At 35.6% G+C, this 19,172-nt stretch overlaps 1 protein-coding gene across 1 annotated transcript in view; it reads left to right on the top strand.

Annotated features, from left to right (window-relative positions):
• LOC150082936 (lysosomal phospholipase A and acyltransferase-like) overlaps nt 1–19,172 on the top strand; it is a 55,431-nt gene that overhangs the window by 24,914 nt on the left and 11,345 nt on the right. The window contains exons 3-5 of the mRNA XM_090376921.1: nt 625–743; nt 5,596–5,694; nt 14,380–14,607. Coding sequence (XP_090233047.1) covers nt 625–743; nt 5,596–5,694; nt 14,380–14,607 — 446 coding nt within the window. The remainder of the gene's footprint in view (nt 1–624; nt 744–5,595; nt 5,695–14,379; nt 14,608–19,172) is intronic.

Here is a 19,172-nt window from a genome sequence, read left to right as displayed (position 1 = left end):
AATTTCTTTCATCCCCATCTCATTCAGCCTCGAAAGCTCCAAAGTTAATTAAAATAGTTCACTGGATATATGCGTTATTATTTTATTTTTATCTCTTTGGATTCTAGTACAACAGGCCCATTTACTCTTATTCTTTCATCCCCTTGCTTTTCTCCTTTCCCATCCATTCCCTTACCCCTACTTATCACACTGTTCCTTCCTTTTCATTTTTCCTTATTTATTGGGATAACAAGTTTGCTTTTTATCCCATTAAGAGTCTTTACTTATTGGTTGGTCCTTGGCACACCTTCACATGGCATGGAATAGGAGTCAGTGGGCAGCAGATATTCACTGCCCTCTGGCTACAAAGTTGACAAATGCCAGCAATCAACATTCAACATAACGCACACAAACTTTACACACCAACACTTATTCACACTTGCCGGCTTTGGCATGTTTGCTCGTCACACACTACTTCAGCACATAGGAGAAACCCTGGAGACTTCCTCAAATAACAAGAATACCTTCTCACAAACCAGAGAAAACTACATGTTATAGACATATCTACCTTTTTACTAAACCAAGCAATCAGCATTAATTTATAAAGGTATGAATTAATATTTTGCATGTTTTAACCTATTACAGGTTGGTGTATGACAATGTAACAAGAACAACTAGCAACTCTCCTGGTGTTGAGTTACGTGTCCCTGGGTTCGGAAATACAACAACAGTAGAATGGCTGGATCCTAGCAAAGTTTCCCCAAGTAAGTAGGTTTTTGCCTCCTCCCTTTCTGGCTGAATAATTGTGATAATTTTTTGTAGTAAAGCAAGTTAATGCTGATTTCCTAGGAAGAAACTTTCAAATTAAAAGACAGTATGTGAATGGGTGGACTTTGTTCACAACATAACCAGTTTGTCTGTCTTGAGCAAGGGTTGGAATAGTTGCCTCCTAAAAATTTAGAGTTTTTTTATCCAGTAAACCTACCACAGAATATGAGCAATTTACTGACATGATGCACCGATGCTTTTTAGCCTTAGTTGCTTTGTTGCAAAAACAAAACAACACGAACATGTTGATACTGTTTATATAACAATTCACATTCCCAAATGGATTAATGAATTTAAACTTGACCCAGTAGAAGCCATTTTAGTTGATATTATGCATATGTAGAATAGGTGGAAGTGACTGGAGGTCCTTTTCATTTGATGTGATATAAATAGTTACAGCATGCAGTTAGAATAAAACGAATAAAAAAAATTATAAAATTAATTTTATTTGTGTACATACTGCAAACATAAAAGCATTTGTTTATTTTAGTGTTTGGTGATACGTATGATGTAATTTTATGTTGAATCTAGTGGATTTTAGATCACTGCATGATTTGATGATGTCAAAATTTGTGATCTTCTGCTTTAAATTGTACCTTTTGAATGACCGAGGACAATTATTGCAACATCAATATTGGGATTTTGTATAGCATACTGGAGTGGTTGAAACCCATTTTCAAGCTTCATTTTCCTAATTGCTTTTGACGTGACATGGTAGCCAGCTTGCATCTAGTGTTTCTTTAATTTAAGAAAAGCCTCTTGAAATAATAGTATGAAGACCTATTGTCAGATCAGTATATTCGTAATAGTTGAAATTGATGAAAACTAGTTCATTTTTGGCACTGTATAATATTCTGTGTTCGTACCATTATTTTAACTTGTATTTAGCAGTTGGCTGAGATGGGTAGGTTACTTACCAACTGGAGGCAAATTGCTGGAAACAAGATTCATCATATAAATTAATTTGCCAGAGGTGTTCAAAAATGTTAGTCATCTTGTCTGCACAGAACAAAATACTGTATTTCCCCATGTATAAGACGCACAATTTTTTTCGAAAAATTGGGATCTAAAAACTGGATGCGTCTTATACAGTGGTTGTAGCTTTTTTTTTTTTTTTTTTTTACTTGCATTTCCCGCTTTTTCGCGCTTGTTGTCTTTGCGCTCATTGTTTTGCACTTGTTACCGGTATATTTGGTTACGTTTTGCCACGTTCTACCCACAAATATGGCTCAGAAAAGATTTTCGTACAGTGCTGAATTCAAGTTAAAAGTGATCCAGTTTGTAAAAGTGAATGGAAATCGTGCTGCTGAACGTAAGTTTGGTCCTCCTCCTCCTCCAACTTAGAAAACAATCAGAGACTGGCTACGGGAAGAAAAAACCTTACTGAAAACGCCATGGCAGAAGAAGGCCATTAGAGGCAAGTCAGAAAAATGGCCTGATTTAGAGAGGGAATTGAAGATATAGATTGAGAAGCAAAGGGCAATTGGAATTCCTGTTGTCCACAAAGATGGTTCAGCATGAGGCAAGAAGAATTGCTGATGAAAAAGAAGTTACTGATTTCAAAGGAGAACACAATGGTGCTTCAGGTTCATGAAATGGAATGGACTAAGCTTGCGTACATGCACCAGACTTGCCCAAAAGATGCCTGAAAGCTATGAGCAGAAGGTCCTTGAATTTCATCGTTTTGTCATTCAATGTCGGAAGACACACCAGTTTGAGTTGGGACAGATTGCAAATATGGACAAAGTCCCCCTTCAATTTTATGTCCCAAGTAACAGAACTGTTGATAAGAAGGGGGTGAAAACTGTAACTGTGAGGACAAGTGGACATGAAAAGAGCCATTATACAGTTGTTCTAGCTTGTTGTGCGGACGGAACCAAGCTGCCTCCTATGCTGATTTTCAAATGCAAAACAATGCCAAAAGAAGACATTCCTCGAGGAATGATTGTCCACGTTCATGACAAGGGTTGGATAGATCAGGATGGGATGAAGATCTGGTTTGAGAAAGTTTGGAGCAGGAGATCAGGTGGGCTCTTATGCAAACCTGCCCTATTGGTGCTTGATCAGTTCAGGGTACACATAAAAAATACAAAGAAGATTGCTGCAGAGCAAAAAACAAAACTTGCCGTCATTCCTTGACATCCCAGCTCCAACCACTTGATGTAAGCATTAACAAACCCTTCAAAGCTGACATGAGAGACAAATGGAACCAATGGATGAAGTCTTCTGGGGACAATTTGACACCAGCAGGAAGAGTGAAGAAACCAACTATAGGAGAAGTTTGTACCTGAGTGAAAAGATCCTGGGATTATATCAAGATTGAGATCGTTGTCAAGTCATTTAAGAAGTGTGGCATTTCAAATGCCATAGATGGAACTGAGGACGAGGCAATATATGAAGACAGTGATTCGTCATCAGACACAGATGAGGACAAGCTAATGGATGGGAGTTTTGACAGTGATGAGTTGTATGAATTTTATGATGAATAAAACTTGAGTTCAATAACTTTATGTAATAAATATTTTTTTTTTTCAAATTTTGGGCCCCAAAATTAAGGTGTGCCTTATACATGAGAAAATACGGTATGTAGTGTTTAATATTTTCTGTGGTTAATTACTGCTCTCTGCCAAAAGTTGGCTCTTTTTTTTTTTTTAATGTTCACCTTGCAAATGTAGTTGTGTATTGTTTGATCTATGTTGCTAATTTCTAAATGGTATTATCTGTTCTGAAAATTGCTAAATTATACAATTTCAAATGAAACATTTACTTTTTGTTTTTATTTTAAACCTTAAGGCAATCTAGTTAGGGTTATAGACACAAATTTTGTTGTGGAAATTTCATTTACTAACACCAGTTGGCTGCTCACTTGTATTTTTTTGTAATTTACAACATTCCATCCAGTAGAAAATTTCCCTGTTTTTTTTTTTTTTTTTTTTTTTTTTTTTTTAACAAAGTAACAATGAATGAGAAGGTTATAGGTTATACACCACTTTTCCAAAGTTTATAATGCAGATTCCAATAGGAGTTTTTTTATTTATTTATATTTTCCTTGGAAAAAGTCTTTGATGAAATACATCCTGTGGGCACACAAGCTGATAATATGCTTGTTTCTTTTAAATTTTATTCTGTTTGAAACTCTGAACATCCCTTCAATCCAATGTACCTCTCATTCACATACTATCATTACTCTTATATATGTTGATAATGTTATGGGCAAATTTATTTTACAATGGAATTCACATCTTAAGGCTTCCATATTTTTTTTTTTTTTTTTTTTTTTTTCCAAGTTGATTACCATAGCTGGCTGAAACAGAAGAATGATTATGACTTAGTCATTGGTATTTCTGCTGCCATGGTTTGTGGAGAATCAAAACTAGAGGAGAAGATTCTGTTCTTTAGTTAAGTGAGGAAGTACTTCATTGCTGCATGTGACTACATGGCACACAAGTTCCCATTGAAAAATAGTGTTATAAATGCAGAGATAGCACAAATTTCATTGATTGGCAATGCATCCTTTTCAAATTTCCAAGTTTTTGGACAGGTTTCCAATTTTTTAAAGATAGAGAAATTGATATTTTGCAGCATCAAATTCTGTCAGTTGCAGCATGAGAAGTAACTGGGCATTATTATGAAATAAGAAAGAATTGATGCTTAGTGGTTGTTGGTAGAGGAACAACTGACAAGTGCACAAGGAAGCTTGAAATATAAAAAAATTATCCTTAGTCATTCTTAGCATTTTAACAGTTCCTCATAGCAATGCTGAGTGTGAGAATATTCAGCCAGGTTTGAAGATAAACAACTGAGTTCATAACTTCTCCTTGAAGCAATCAAAATTATTTGATGTCTAACAGAAAATCCAAGCATTTCACTAATTACAAAATTCACTAATTTGTAATTAGTGAAATTTAGTGTTTGTAGTGCATCGTGGACTTCAGAAAAACTCCTCCTGTTTTGGAATAAAAAAAAATCTATTTCCCTCCTGCTTACAATTGCCTTATCCAGATTTTTGCAAGTCAGAAGCTGTAAGTTGTGAAAATATGATGCTCATGAAATTTTTTTTTCATTGAAAGTTTCCCAAGATGAGCAATGTTTCATAATTACCAAGCCCACAATAGATAATTGCACAAATAACAGAAGTTTTCAGCATCGTGTTATAATCTTTAAGTTTAAAAAATATATACAGATATTAAAAATATGCATTATTCAGGTTTGTGACTCACCTTGAAAATTACAGTAGCTCTATATATTATAGCGTTTGATTAAAATCGGGAAATGTGATGCTTTTGGAAGTTACATGCAACAAAGTTTCATGTGATTGTATATAACACTTGATGAAATGGAAGGCTTAACAATTTCTAGATTTTGGGCTGTTTTGTAAAACTTTCAAAGAATGCTGGATTTTGATTTTACTGTATCCAAGTTTCTGAAATTTTTTTTTTCAGTTTGCTCAGTTTCTTTGAATGTTGAACAACTAATGGCTAGCATGGATATTAATTTCATACCAGTCTTTTAATTAAATTTCAATGCTGCCTTTTCTAGTATTTTTGTTAATGTTTCTGCTTTTGTAGTTTATCATGTTAATTCTTAAATTTTTGCAGAGAGGTTTGGTGAACAAGAAACTGTAACACTACTTTTTTATTTATTTAAATTATTTTCTTGTGTTGTTGTAACAGATATGTATAGGTTTTGAAAAGTAATGATGTACCTTTGCAAGCTGAAATAACTTTGAAATTTATATTTCAAAGTTCATCTTCTTTGCTATTTAATCAATTTTGATTTGTTTTACAGGTGCTTATTTTACAAGCATTGTAGAGACTCTTGTAGCTGCAGGATATGAGAGGGGTATTAATATCAGAGGGGCTCCATATGATTATAGGAAGGCTCCCAGTAAGTTATTATATAAAAATAATAAATGATTAATGTTATCTAGCTATTAAAATCTGTTGGTTTTTTGCCACCTCTGTTGTATTTTTGTTTATCTAAATCTGTTTCCAGTTTATTCTTTTACTTTTTTTTTTTAATTTAGTCCCGATTTCTGTAAAAAAAGAGTGAATAAATTGAGTCCAAAATTAAATACTAATGGTCTAGTACAGTAAAACTCTGTTGGAATTTGAGGACATTTCTTCAACTGCTATGCTGGTCTGTGTATCATTTTATGAATCTATCCATGGATATACAGGGTATTCTGTGAAACAATAGGTAAACTTAAGGAGAGAAGTCAAGGTGGTAGATGACTTTCATCAACCGGTGAAATACCACCACTTTGCTTATTGGAGGCTTGAAGTGGTGAAACCTATGTTTAGTCTCTAGAGCAAAGTTTCCGGCATCCCCCTTCCCCTGTACTTCTCCTTCAACCCATTCACAGTACTAAGTACTATAGGTTTTGATACCTTTCGTGTTTGGGGTTTTCATAAAAAAAATAATAATAATTAATCAATTTTGACTTGAAAATGTTATTTGATCGTATATCCCATTCTCATTGCAGAATTACAGCAAATAACATATCTTGAACATTTGTATCTGGTTGTTTCACTGGTTATGATGCTCTCAGTTGATCAGATCATAGTGTATCTGTCTTGTAACTGTGTTTTATTCATTGGAAAAGTGCTTACAGTAGTTCCTTTTGTGATTAAACTATTAACACAACATTCACAAATGTAAAATACATAGATATTCATTCCTTTTAGGGATTCTGCAAGAGAAACCCCAGATTGGCAGTTGTAGAATATAGGTGACAGTTTCTCTCAGCGATTAGTGGTCTTCATGAGAGTAAACTAATGGCTGAGAGAAATCATGTCTTCATACATATCTACCATAGAGCATCTATTTAAAACAAGATACAATTGGGTGAGAAAATATAATCCAAGGGAAAGTATCTGAAGTATTTCTGCTACACTCGTATAACTTCTATGCAGATTTCACAATTGTGCATCAGGTGGATCTCAATTCATATCACTTCCAAATTGTTAAAGCTCTTCAACCTCATGATTACATTGCCTATTAGAATTTTTCCTTGGATTGTTGTGCATCACCAGCTTCATAAGTACATATTGCTTTATGAGGAAGCACAGTTTTACCAATGATTATCATCAGTGTTCTGAGAAGGGCAGGTACAAGTATTCAGTTCAACAACTACTTCTTATCTCCCCAACTTTAGTCATCCTCTTTATCTCATATCCCCACCACCCATCTCAATTCATCTATCTTAATTTTCATCAGTCACCCTATGTGTGTCCCCCCCCCACAACTTGCAACATGTTTATAATCTAATTTTTATATATATTCATTTTATTGTTTGGCAATGAGATTAAATTACAACTGTGGTCCATCTAGACAGGGGTTTGCAAATAAAAATATGTTACACAAGTGTGTGGCAAAATGTATAAAACACAAAGTTTAAATGGGAGGGGAGGAGTGATTAGACTCCGTTCTATTTACACATCTTGAAGTTAAACCAGCATTCCCTCTTTTTGAAGGATGCAAGTTGCATGGGCAGTGCTTTCCATGAATCCAGATCAGTATCCCACTGAATGAAAAACCTGAGTACAATGAGGGAATTTTGAGATTATACAGCATTATAGATCTCAAAGTGACAACTACTAGCTTCATTTGCCAAAAAGCCACATCAAAAGACAATATTCCAAGCTAAAAATGGGCTTAATATTGGAATTTCTCTTCTTCCTTCTAATTATATCAATTGAACATCATCTCTTCTTAGCCACCCTTCTCAGAACCTCATTTCTCACTTTATCAACACATCCTCCCCCATATTTACATCTCAGAACTTTCCAATCTTCTAATACCTTCCATTCTCCATTATGAACTTTACTCCAAACCTGACATTATACTAGCCTGTTAAACCAATTTCTACAATCCTTCCTCCGAATCTGCCACCAATGCCATATCATCTGCATATCCAACACTCTTAGTAATTTTCTTAACCCCCTCTCCCCACCATCTTCACCCCATGTTTTTAATCTCTCTCTCCTCCTTTCATATTTCCTTTAATCAAATGCCGCCTTAACCATTTCTTTTACATATATATTAAATTAAGTTGGGGATAGACAACACTCCTGTCATGTTTCTCTTCATATCTCTACACCATCAGTGTCATCTTTTCCTACCCACACTGTTAATTTTTTCCTCCCAATATAATGTACTAGTCATTCTTCTGTCCTTCCACTCCTATCCATTCAGTATACTTAATAATTTAAGCCAGTCTATCCAATCTCTTCTCCAGATCTATAAAACATATATACATCTTTGTTTACTTACAATCTTTCTTTCCTCCCCCCCCCCCCCATCCTTCTATTTAATATTCTTATCATTATTTTTGCCACATGAGGTACCAAATTTATAGTTCTAAAACTTTACATTTTACCTCATGCCCCCCCCTGTTTTTTATTGGTATCAGTACTGTAATAATAATTGTTAACAGCTCCTAAGCATAACTTATATCAGTATAAGTGTATGTCTGTAGCAGTGTCTGTTCACAAGCCAATTTGTATGTTGTGTGGGCTGAAAACCCCAAATAACTCATGGGGAAAACCCTAAGTTCCCTGAAATTGGCTAACTATATTCTTGATTAAGATGATTTCAGAAATTCCTTTAGTCACTGATGAGAATCAAATCCAGACCCTTTTAAATATGATAAGTGGTAAAACCACTATACTATCATGGAAGACATTACTATAGTCTTCTGCTTCCTCTAGTTGCTTTATAAATGCACTGGAATTCTGTCTGTACCTATTTCCTTATTTCCCTTAATGTTTGGTGCATCGTAGCTGATTGTACCAGTAAAACCCAAATCAAATTAAATCCATTAATGCTGTAATTACCTCTTGCTTCATTATGATGACTCCAAGCTGTCTTTAATCATTATTCTACATTATCAAAATCACTTGCTGGACCCATATAACCCCCTTATATATTCCACCTCTCTTTCTCCCCTTTATTTCCTCTGGTTTTCTTAGTACCCTCCCATTCCTTCCTTCCTTCTATAACACCTTGACCTCTTCCCATTTTTTCCATGCTCATACTCCTTACACTGTCATGTATTAAACTGTACCTTCCCAACCTTTCTAATACTTCTAATTCCCTCCAAAATTGATACCACCATTCCTTTCTTGCTATTTCTGTTACCTGTCTAAGCCTGTTTTTAATCTCCTCTATCTTCTCTTATAATCTTCAATGTTAACATTTTTCCATTTCACTCTTGTCTCCATTTCTTAGGTGTTACTCCCCTGGCCAAAATCACTTCAACTGTTTTCTTTATTTTGTTTCTTATAATAAAAGTATAAATGGCAAACAGACAAGTTTATTGTCTTTTTGCCATTTATGCTTTCATTATCCATCTAATCATCCTTTCCCTTAATTTTTTCCTCTTTAATATCCTTCTTTGTTGTTCTTATTCTCCACGTCCATCTTCTGTCATCATCCTTTGCCCCTCTTATCATTCAACTTTTCTCTTTTTTTCCCTCTTTTCTTTTTCAACTTTAATTCCACATCCATTGGCATAATATTATGATCAGAATGTGTGTTTGGTTCTCAGTATGTTTTATGAGTTTTTACACAGTATCTGTTCCTGGATCAAGATATAGTCCATTTGAAATGTTTTTTGACACCCCCCCCCAGGCATTTTTCTTGTATATCTCCTTTGGTTTTCTCAAAACCAAATATTTGCTATTGTTAGGTCATTCTGCCCACAAAATTCTACTAACCTTTCTCCTCTCTGATTGTTCCTGTCCAGCCCATATTTTCCTCCTTTCCAACCACTGCATTTCAATCATTCATAATCAAAAATCTATCTGCTTGATTTCTGTCTGAATTAAATTTTCTAGTTGCCTATAAATCTTCTTTACCTCATGTTCTGTTGTTGGCATATATATTTGTACTAACATCATTTCACTTGGTTCCACACACATTCTACAACTATCAGCTTATCACTAATATATTACACCTTTTCTGTGCTTTGAGCTTTATTGTAGTTATTCAAGAACCTTATTCTGTTAAAGTAAATAATGGGCAATCTAAAATAATTGCTTTTCCTATAAAAGCAAGGGTAATTTAACCGGTATTGGTTAATCCAAAAACTTGTGTTATTGTTTTTAATAAAAGGATTGCTGTTACAGTGATCAATAAGGTTTGCTGTGCATGTGCTATTTGTGTTCTAATAACATACCATTCTATGTCATTTTATTTAATATCTCTATATTGTCCTCCTATCAACGATTTTAATGATGCTCTCAATTACCTGGAATATGCAACTACACTTATAGGTCATAAAAAGATTCTTATAGCCTCAGATGTTAATGACAAATCGAGCTTATGAGGCAGTCTTTTGAAAGATTTTTGATTTTTGAGGCATTCTTTTGGAAGACTTTTAAGCAGTCACAGTTTAACTGTGGTTAACAGAGCTAGCAGTATACCTATAGTAGCTTGACAGGCAAGTCAAATATAGTTGCCATTTTGGTTTCCTCTTCTTTGATAAATCTAATATCAGAATGGTCAGTCGTTACACATTGGACTATTAGCAATCACTATGCGATAGTTTATTTTGTTAAATCAGCACATTGCTATGATTTTCATTCTCAGTCGCTTCCAGAACTGATTTAGATTTTCTCTCAGAAAAATTAATAGAACAAATTTTGGAGACTTAATCTGGATTTCCCCAATCCATCGGATTCATTTGAAAATAAAATGGCTGCTGAACTGGCAAATTACATTCAGGAATCTTTAATAAAAGCATCATACAAGTCAACAAACAAGAGGAGAACTGTAGATAGACCTTGTTCTTGGTGGTCTGGTCTAATTTAGTGAGTTGTCTAATGTTTGGTTTGTGAACACATCACAGGTGACAGAGCTGGGTCGAAAACATATATTCCACAGATTAATGTATTCAAACAGAGGGGAATATAACTTCATTTTTCAATGAACACAGTTTCCTGTGAAATTGGCTATTAGTATGACAATAAACAAAAGTCAAGGTCAAACATTATCTAAGATTGGTGTTGACTTAACATAGTGACCAGACGTCCCGTTTTTAACGGGACGCCAAATGTTCCAATTTTTTAAGCGTTTCCCATTTCTCTTATTTTTCCTCTTTTTTGTAAACTCTAACCTGACTATGCAATTTTTTGCAAATTAGTAAAGAGGCTTGCCCTACTTCCAATAGATGGCACTGCAATCCATTAAGATGTGATTCAGATGGCATTCACATAGTTTCCACAGATGGCATTATAATGCACACGAGAGTCGAGAATACAACAGTTGGCTTTTGTTTGTAGCATGGCCAACGCAATAGACAAGTGAATTCTAGTATTTTCTCTGGCATTTTTCAAAGTATTGATGTGTTGTTGGTGGTGATGTAAACTCAGTAACATTATTTGAAGGGTCTAGTAATTAATTATAAATTCAGCTGATGCCCAAGCAAAAGTGTAGTTTCACGGACACATTGGAACAAGAATTCTCTTTCCTAACTGAAAGTCATAATGTTAACGGTAAAGTTTTATATACTGTTTGTACCACTAAATTTTCTATTGAACATGGTGGTCATTCAGATATTACACAGCACACTGCTAAAAAGAAGCACAACAAAGAAGCAGTTGCAGCAAAAAGTGCATGCCGTAAACTAATCTCTTTCATGACGAAACAACAAAGTGTAAATGGTGAATGGAAACTTCCTGCTGCACAAGAAGGATTGCTAGCTTTCCATTGTATCAAGTATAACCATTCATTTAAATCAGTGGATTGCACATCTACTGGCGCCCCTGTAGCCAGGTGGGAAGGAGCAGCAGTGCGTAGCACACGCTTCTTGATTAGACCGGGGTTCGAGCCCGTCACCACCAAATATGGAGGATGCGGAAAGGTCAGGGAATGACCACCGCATATTCACAGAGCAATATGGCCTTAGTTGCTAGTGCTCCTAAAAACCAAATAACAAACAAACAAACAGCACATCTACCATCATGCGAAACTTATTCTCAAAAAGTTTCACATATGCAAGAACAAAATGTGAAAGTATAGTTGTGAATGTACTAGCTCCATTTATATTTCGTGAAGTGATGAGTGACTTATGTGAGGCAAAATATGTATCCACTATGGTAGATTCACTGAAGCCTGAAGTTGGTCCCAGTTTTGGTGAGGTACTTTATATCTAAGAAAGGAATAAAAGTGAAATTGTTGGAATTCCAAAATCTTGTAGGAGAAACGTCTGAGATATTAGTGGATCACATTCTGTCCATATTGGAGAAATACAAGTTAACCAACAAGATAATAGCATCTTGTGGTTGACAACTGCAACACCAACTTCGGAAGCATTGTGAGAAAAGTCAAGAATGTCTTTCATAAGTTAAGCAAGAACATGAAAAGGAACATCTTGGGAGTAGGCTGTGCTGCACATGTCATGCATAACGCTTTGCAAACAAGTGCTGATATGTTGCCAATTGATGTGGAATCAATTATTAACAAGGTGTTTCAACATTTTCATGTTTTCACTAATAGAGTTGAGGTGCTGAAATCCTTCTGCAATTTTGTTGAAATGGAATACAAGCAACTTTTAGAAAGTGTGAGGATGTGAAGGCTTTCCTTGCTAAAAGTCCCAAACTCTTGAGGGATTTTTTTAATAATCTACAGTCCCTTCTCTGGTTCAGGTTCATTCACAGCCAACTTAAAATGTGTAATAACACTATCAAAAAGATCAAATGAGAGGACAATTGTAGAAGTGAAGTGGCACAAGAACTGATTGCCCCGACAGAATAAATTCTCAATAGAAAGGAGCAACTTTTTTCTTTTTCTTTTTTTTTATCTGCTGTCCTGGACCTCAAAAAACCAACTGATAGAGGATGGTGTCATTACAGATGTTGAATTTGCTGAAACTTTCACCAACTTCTATGATACTTTCCTAGAATATGTGGAAAACTGGGCCAAGCCTTTTGCAGAGCTGTGTGACTTTAAATGGGTTTTGTTAAATATCCTTCCATCTTGGTGTGTTGTTCAACAGTGTGTTCAAAACATATCCACAATTGACACCAACATACTAAAAGTAATAGATGAAGACTATTCAATGAAGTGAATCATGTGAACAATATATGAATCTAAGATTGATCAGTGGAAGAAATGTGGTGTGACAGGTGGACTGAGACAATTCAGACAATGAAAACATTAGATTTGGGAACATAATACACATAAAACACCCTCTCTAATGATGCTGGTGCACTATGACCACAGATGCACCTAATAAATCCCCAAACAAACACACTGATGCATTTGTGCCCAGAATACGGGCATAAATGCATCATTAGAAAGGGCGCTTTCTTTAATGAGTGCATTTTGGACTGATGAAGGGAACTAGTTGTCCGTTGAAACTGTACAGGCAATATTAATAACAAAAACACATTTTAAAGACATTTCTTGTATGGACTTTTATAATTTCATAAAACACCCTCTCTAATGATGCTGGTGCACTATGACCACAGATGCACCTAATAAATCCCCAAACAAACACACTGATGCATTTGTGCCCAGAATACGGGCATAAATGCATCATTAGAAAGGGCGCTTTCTTTAATGAGTGCATTTTGGACTGATGAAGGGGAACTAGTTGTCCGTTGAAACTGTACAGGCAATATTAATAACAAAAACACATTTTAAAGACATTTCTTGTATGGACTTTTATAATTTCATAAAGGAACAGCCAAATCTTTTAGAAGAAATTCAGTCATCTAAAAAATATGGCAAAAATATTAATAGTGTATATCCTGGACCATCTACTCAAAGATTTGCGTAATTTGACAGTTTTAATGTGAGACTAAGACAGCAATAAATATGTAACTAACCTATATTAATTTTAATCAAGCTAAACAATTATGGCTAGTTAGCATGAAACGAGTACAAGAAGATAGTTTTAATTAGTATGACAGTCCAATCATGTCAACTCGCCACGAGTGTCCTGTTTTTTTGTTTTATAAATCTGGTCACCCTAAGTTAACATCATTTCGCATGGACAATTGACTGCAGCTAAAATTTTTGTATTAATGGAGAACAAATCAAAAATGCTGAAGAATGGAGTGTGGGGGGTTTCCTCCACTAAAAAAATTAAAATATAAAAACGTATAACATGTATAAATGGTTCATGTGACACAAGGCAGAAGGGAGCAAAGCGACCTTCTGACTTATTTACTATAAATAAATAATATTGAAGCATTTTGAACATGAAGGCATGTCTTTTGCAATGTTATCATTCTTGTCTACAGCTATTTTCTTCCTCACCCTAACAGCTTTTTCCGGTATACAACCAGGCATAAAGATGTTAATTATAAATACGTGAATTAGCATTTTGAAGTTTTAAAGTTTCATATTTTCATTTAACCCAAGATTGAAATGTTTTTTTTTTTTTTTTGACAAGGAATAGTAATATGCTCAGCTCTCTCTCTCTCTCTCTCTCTCTCTCTCTCTCTCTCTCTCTCTCTCTCTCCCCCCCCCCCCCCCCCCAATTATAACAAAAGTATAATGCATTAAATTATTTCTAATCACCAGTTTAAGTGGTTTTTTTTTTTTCTATGTTTTGTATAGATGAAATGTCACAATATCTGAAAAATGTTAAAGATCTGATAGAGGATACGTACAGAAAAAATGGCAATAAAGAAGTAATTCTTGTCTGTCATAGCATGGGATGCCCTGTAATGCTTTTCTTCATGAATCATCAGCTTCAAGAATGGAAAGATAAATATATTAAAGCACTTGTGTCACTTGGTGGAGCATGGGGTGGTGCAGTTAAAGCTTTAAAAGCATTTGCTTCAGGTATGTATATATGTATAAATACTCCGAATCATGTAAAATTTTACAAATGGTCTACTCAAACCTAATGGAGCCAGATTTGTGATGTTTTCGATGTTCAAAAGCATGAGGTAAAATTTAATTTCATATTAGTAGCAATTTTCTATCTCTTTGGTTTGGGTGAGGTATCGTTTATTTTTGGCACAATGGTTAAATGATTACATGTTCTGAAAGTACATTAAACTTAAAAAAATAAAAATTCACAAATTATAGCAACTTGAATTATTGCTGCTATACTATCCATTTATAAAACATGAAATTTGGATTAAATTTTTAATAAAGTAATGAAACTTTTAATTACTTAATATAGTTACTTCTCTGGCTGCCTCTCATTATCCTCGTAGCATTTAATCCTTTCATGGAATGATTGTCTGAGCCCATATGGCATTTTAGGAATCACATAGTATAGTATAACATCAGGAAATTTGAAGGCTCAGAATATACACTGCAAATCCTTTGAGTATGCATTTTTATAATTAATTATATGTATGCAGAAATGAAAGCTGTTGCATTATTCCTGAATAACCTGCAAAGAACATGTAGGTTATTCAGGAATCTTCCATGTGATCACTTGTTCAAAGCCGACCAGGCTAGCCGAGTGGGTAAAGTGCCTACCTGGCAACCCAAAGGTCGTGGGTTCGAATCCCGCCTCGGGCTTGGATCAAAGTACTGCAAAAACCTTGGGAGGTGCATTATGGCCACAGAAGCCGATGCGCCAACAACTACCAAAAAAAAAAAAAAAAAAAAACTTGTTCAAAACCTTGACATTCTGAAATCAAATGCCAAAATTCATCTGATCTCTGTCAGCAGAGCAATCATTTTGAGTAGAGTGAAAATCTGCTAGAAAGGAGAGGTGAAAGTACAGGAGATATGATACTCATTGTTGAATGGACCTAAAATGCAAAATTTTCATTAAACAGTAGAACTTGGAAACTTTTGAATTGGAAGAGAATTGAATGCTAGAAAGTGTTCAGTTCTTTCCCAAATGGAAATGATGAATTAGATAGACAGTATTTTTAATGGTACATCAATAAAACTTGGAGCTGTACACAGATTTTGAGAAGACATTAGAGCCAGAGGTAATAGGCTTAATCTGAGTTAATAGACATTTTATCCTTATTTTTCTTCCTAGCCGTGTGAGCTGTTCTTATGTGTTGATTCAGTTGAAATCGACATATAAGATTTTGGTTGAATCAGTGTTATCCCCCCTCCAAACACAGTTCTTCAGCCCATAAGAAGTGATAAAGTATTTTTTAAAACAATTGAAATTTCAAAGAAGCTGTTTTTGTTTTGCTTTCAGAAGGTATCTGTATGATTAGTATCATCGTCATTATTTAAATGCAACTTGTTCCTCCAGTGCAGTGGTATTCAAGCTTCTGTCCTTTCAATTCTGTCAAAGTGCTACACTGGGAATTTTCCGTGCCATTTCAGACGTAAGGAAAATCCCCAGAAGGTGAGGAAAGGGTTGGTTTTATGTCATAGTTGTTTGGTCCATAAGAGCTAATGAAGACATGTGGTTTATTCCTCAAAATTAACTAAACTGTAGCATTTAAGCTTAATATTAAAATATTTTTTAAAGTTTTTATTTTTAATTATGAATATAAATAAAAGTTAACTTGTATTATTTAAACTTCCAGAATTATCACAAGGCGTTTTCATCTGTCACATTTGTATCTTGAAACTTGCAAAGCTGTTCCATATTTTGCCTCTAGGATGTCTAATCTGACTAGTAATGATTTTCAAAATTCTTTTGCAGGCTTGGTAAAATTTTGTCAAGGGTTGTTTGTTTTGAGCTCCTTTTAACTTGATATCATTACTTTGATTTCAGTTTTCTCTTCTACAAAACACCACACATACTTGTTACTAAGAATTATTAAAGCCAGTCCACTAAGTTCGAAGGGCTAATTGTGTCATGCAGAATTTAAATCTGCTCGCATTGATTTTGCAGTTATATACACCCCTCCAGGACCCGATGCTGAAACTGTCGACGAGATAACTGATTGGCTCATTCGTGGGCTCCGTCACTCAGCAAGGCGTGTTATCTGTGGAGACTTTAACTTTTCCCCTCAACTTGTTCATCTTCAGTCCAGATTGCTAAATAACCTTCACCCATTAGGAATCTATCTGATTAATAATCTCCCGACTAGGGGTGACCACCATCTTGATCTTGTGCTATCATCAAGCAATTGTGAACTTGATTCTACAACAGAAATAGCTTTTAAATCTGATCACATGCCAATTTTAATTAACTTATATTTTCCGACTCCAAATTACGTCTCGACTCAGGTCCACACCAAGATAATAACGAGCCCAAAATTACTCAACATTACTAAATGTCTAGAAGCAGCCACTGCAATTCCTTGGAATGCACTTGAGCAATGTGATAATCAACTTGCCTTAGACCTTTTAACTCACTGGCTCATCACAATTTCTAATTATGCAGCCTCACAGAAAATAAGGATCTCTGAACGCATGAGAGGATGGTGGACCCCTGAGCTGAGCAACAGTTTTAAGCTTAAACAGGAACTGTACAAACAGTGGAAAATGACAGGACTAGCTCCGGACCGAATTGCGTACTCCAAAGGACGAGCAAGCTTCAACCACCTCAAGCCATAAAACATCACATTGAAACCACACTTCCTAAGGGCTGTCCATCATACCCACAGAAATACTGTGAATTCCCTCCACAGTTTGATCCTGAAATGTGGATGGACTTTATTGCAAGAGTTCAGCAAAACCACCATGAGCCCAGTGATATTCCCATGTCTGATGATGATGTGCCCAGAGATGCACTTGAAACCATCGAATTAACAAGACAAGACCTTTTATCTGCGATTAATAAGTTGCCTGCAATTGGTACACCGGGAATCGACAAAGTACCACAATTTATCATTAAATGTTTGAGCCCATTTCTAAGTGATCCCCTCCTAATAATTTTTAATAGCATATTAAAAGGAGAATTTTTCCTTCCAATATGGAATTTATATTCTGTTAGGCCACTCCCAAAAGTTTCCCAGCCAACTGAAGCCAGGCACTTTAGACCCATCTCTTGTTTCTCGTGTCTATTGAAATTGTTTGAAAAAACAGTACTGAAAACACTTACCATGCACATTCTCCCTCACAGGCCTCAGCAAATTCATTATTCGTTGCAAAACAGATCAACAGTTAGTAACCTGATTATGACTACCAATGCCATCCTTGGATTATTTGAGGAGAGAGAAATGGCAATCACATATCTTGATCTACAAGCTGCATTCGATAGTGTTCACATCCCAGCCTTGCTCAAACTCCTTCGAAATTACTATCACATCACAGGCCCAGTATTGAAGTTTCTGATATCCCTTCTTCAGAATAGAATCATCCAAATGTACATAGGAAAGCAAAGGTATACTAGACAAATACAAGCAGGCGTTCCACAAGGAGGAGTCCTGTCTGGAATTCTTTTCACAGCTATCATCTACCTGCTAATACACAATAGAACAAATATGATATCATATGCAGTGATTTAAAGATCTTCACAAAAATAAATCCGACCGATGAAGCAAAAAACGCCACAGTAACCATCAACAAGACCTTATCCGAAGTACAGCAGTACCTCACGAATTTTGACCCGCAAGTGAACCCTGAGAAATCTGCCATCATGGTATTCTCACTTAAACCCATACCAATCATAATTCAGCCTGCGATTGACGGAGTCCCGATCCCCTGCGTTGAAAAGCAAAGAGATCTGAGTGTAATCTTCGACAGAAAATTACGATTCCATCATCATATAGAAGAACTATGTGCTAAATTCAACAAGAAACGATTGGTTGCCAAGCAGCACTTGCTACACATTCGCAACAGAAACTTGATAAAAATGTATAGTGGGCAACCTGGAAGTGTCATCTCCCACAACAGCAGTGCACAACACTGATGGCCAAAGCGCTGAATTTAACTAACCAGGTTTTCAGCATTAATGCACGAGAGAAGACTCATCTTCACTGTAAAAATGACTGCTGGGAGAGTCTCAGCACCCAACGTTTGGGACACCCTGTGCTGGCGGATTCCCCAACCAGCTCTCCGCTCCACTCCCAAGCTTCTTGCTCTTCCTTCGAGGCGACATTTGAAAGATCGGTTCCTCCCTTAGCAGAAGCTCCATCTGGTTCAATCCCTGGATATTGACTTATTTAAAATCATAAATGATAAAAAGTATAGACGGCTCATCCTAGATCTGCACGTGGTCTCCACAACTACCAACTGATCTCAGATCGTTATGGCTGGGCAAGAAACTTTCAGAAAACTGGAGGAAAATATCTTTTGTTATCACAATTTGTATTATTTTTGTTATTTTGTATTAGTTTTCCTTCCAAGTCAATGTTATCTGCTATGAGTACTTTTTTTTTTTTATAATCTGCCTATAATTAATCTTTATAATCCCGGCGAGGTTATCTCTGCCACTTGGTAACCCCCCCCCCCGGCATGGTGCCGTGAAGGGTATTGTAGGGTCGTGGTACCTGCATTTACCGGTGAACTCTACAATAAAGATCTTA

The sequence above is a fragment of the Mastigoproctus giganteus genome, chromosome 7 (assembly GCF_048544385.1).
Source record: "Mastigoproctus giganteus isolate SK-2022 chromosome 7, ASM4854438v1, whole genome shotgun sequence".
Classification (NCBI taxonomy): Eukaryota; Metazoa; Arthropoda; class Arachnida; order Uropygi; family Thelyphonidae; genus Mastigoproctus; species Mastigoproctus giganteus.
Note: the sequence above shows the minus strand (reverse complement) of the source record. Positions and strands in the feature narration are given on the sequence as shown.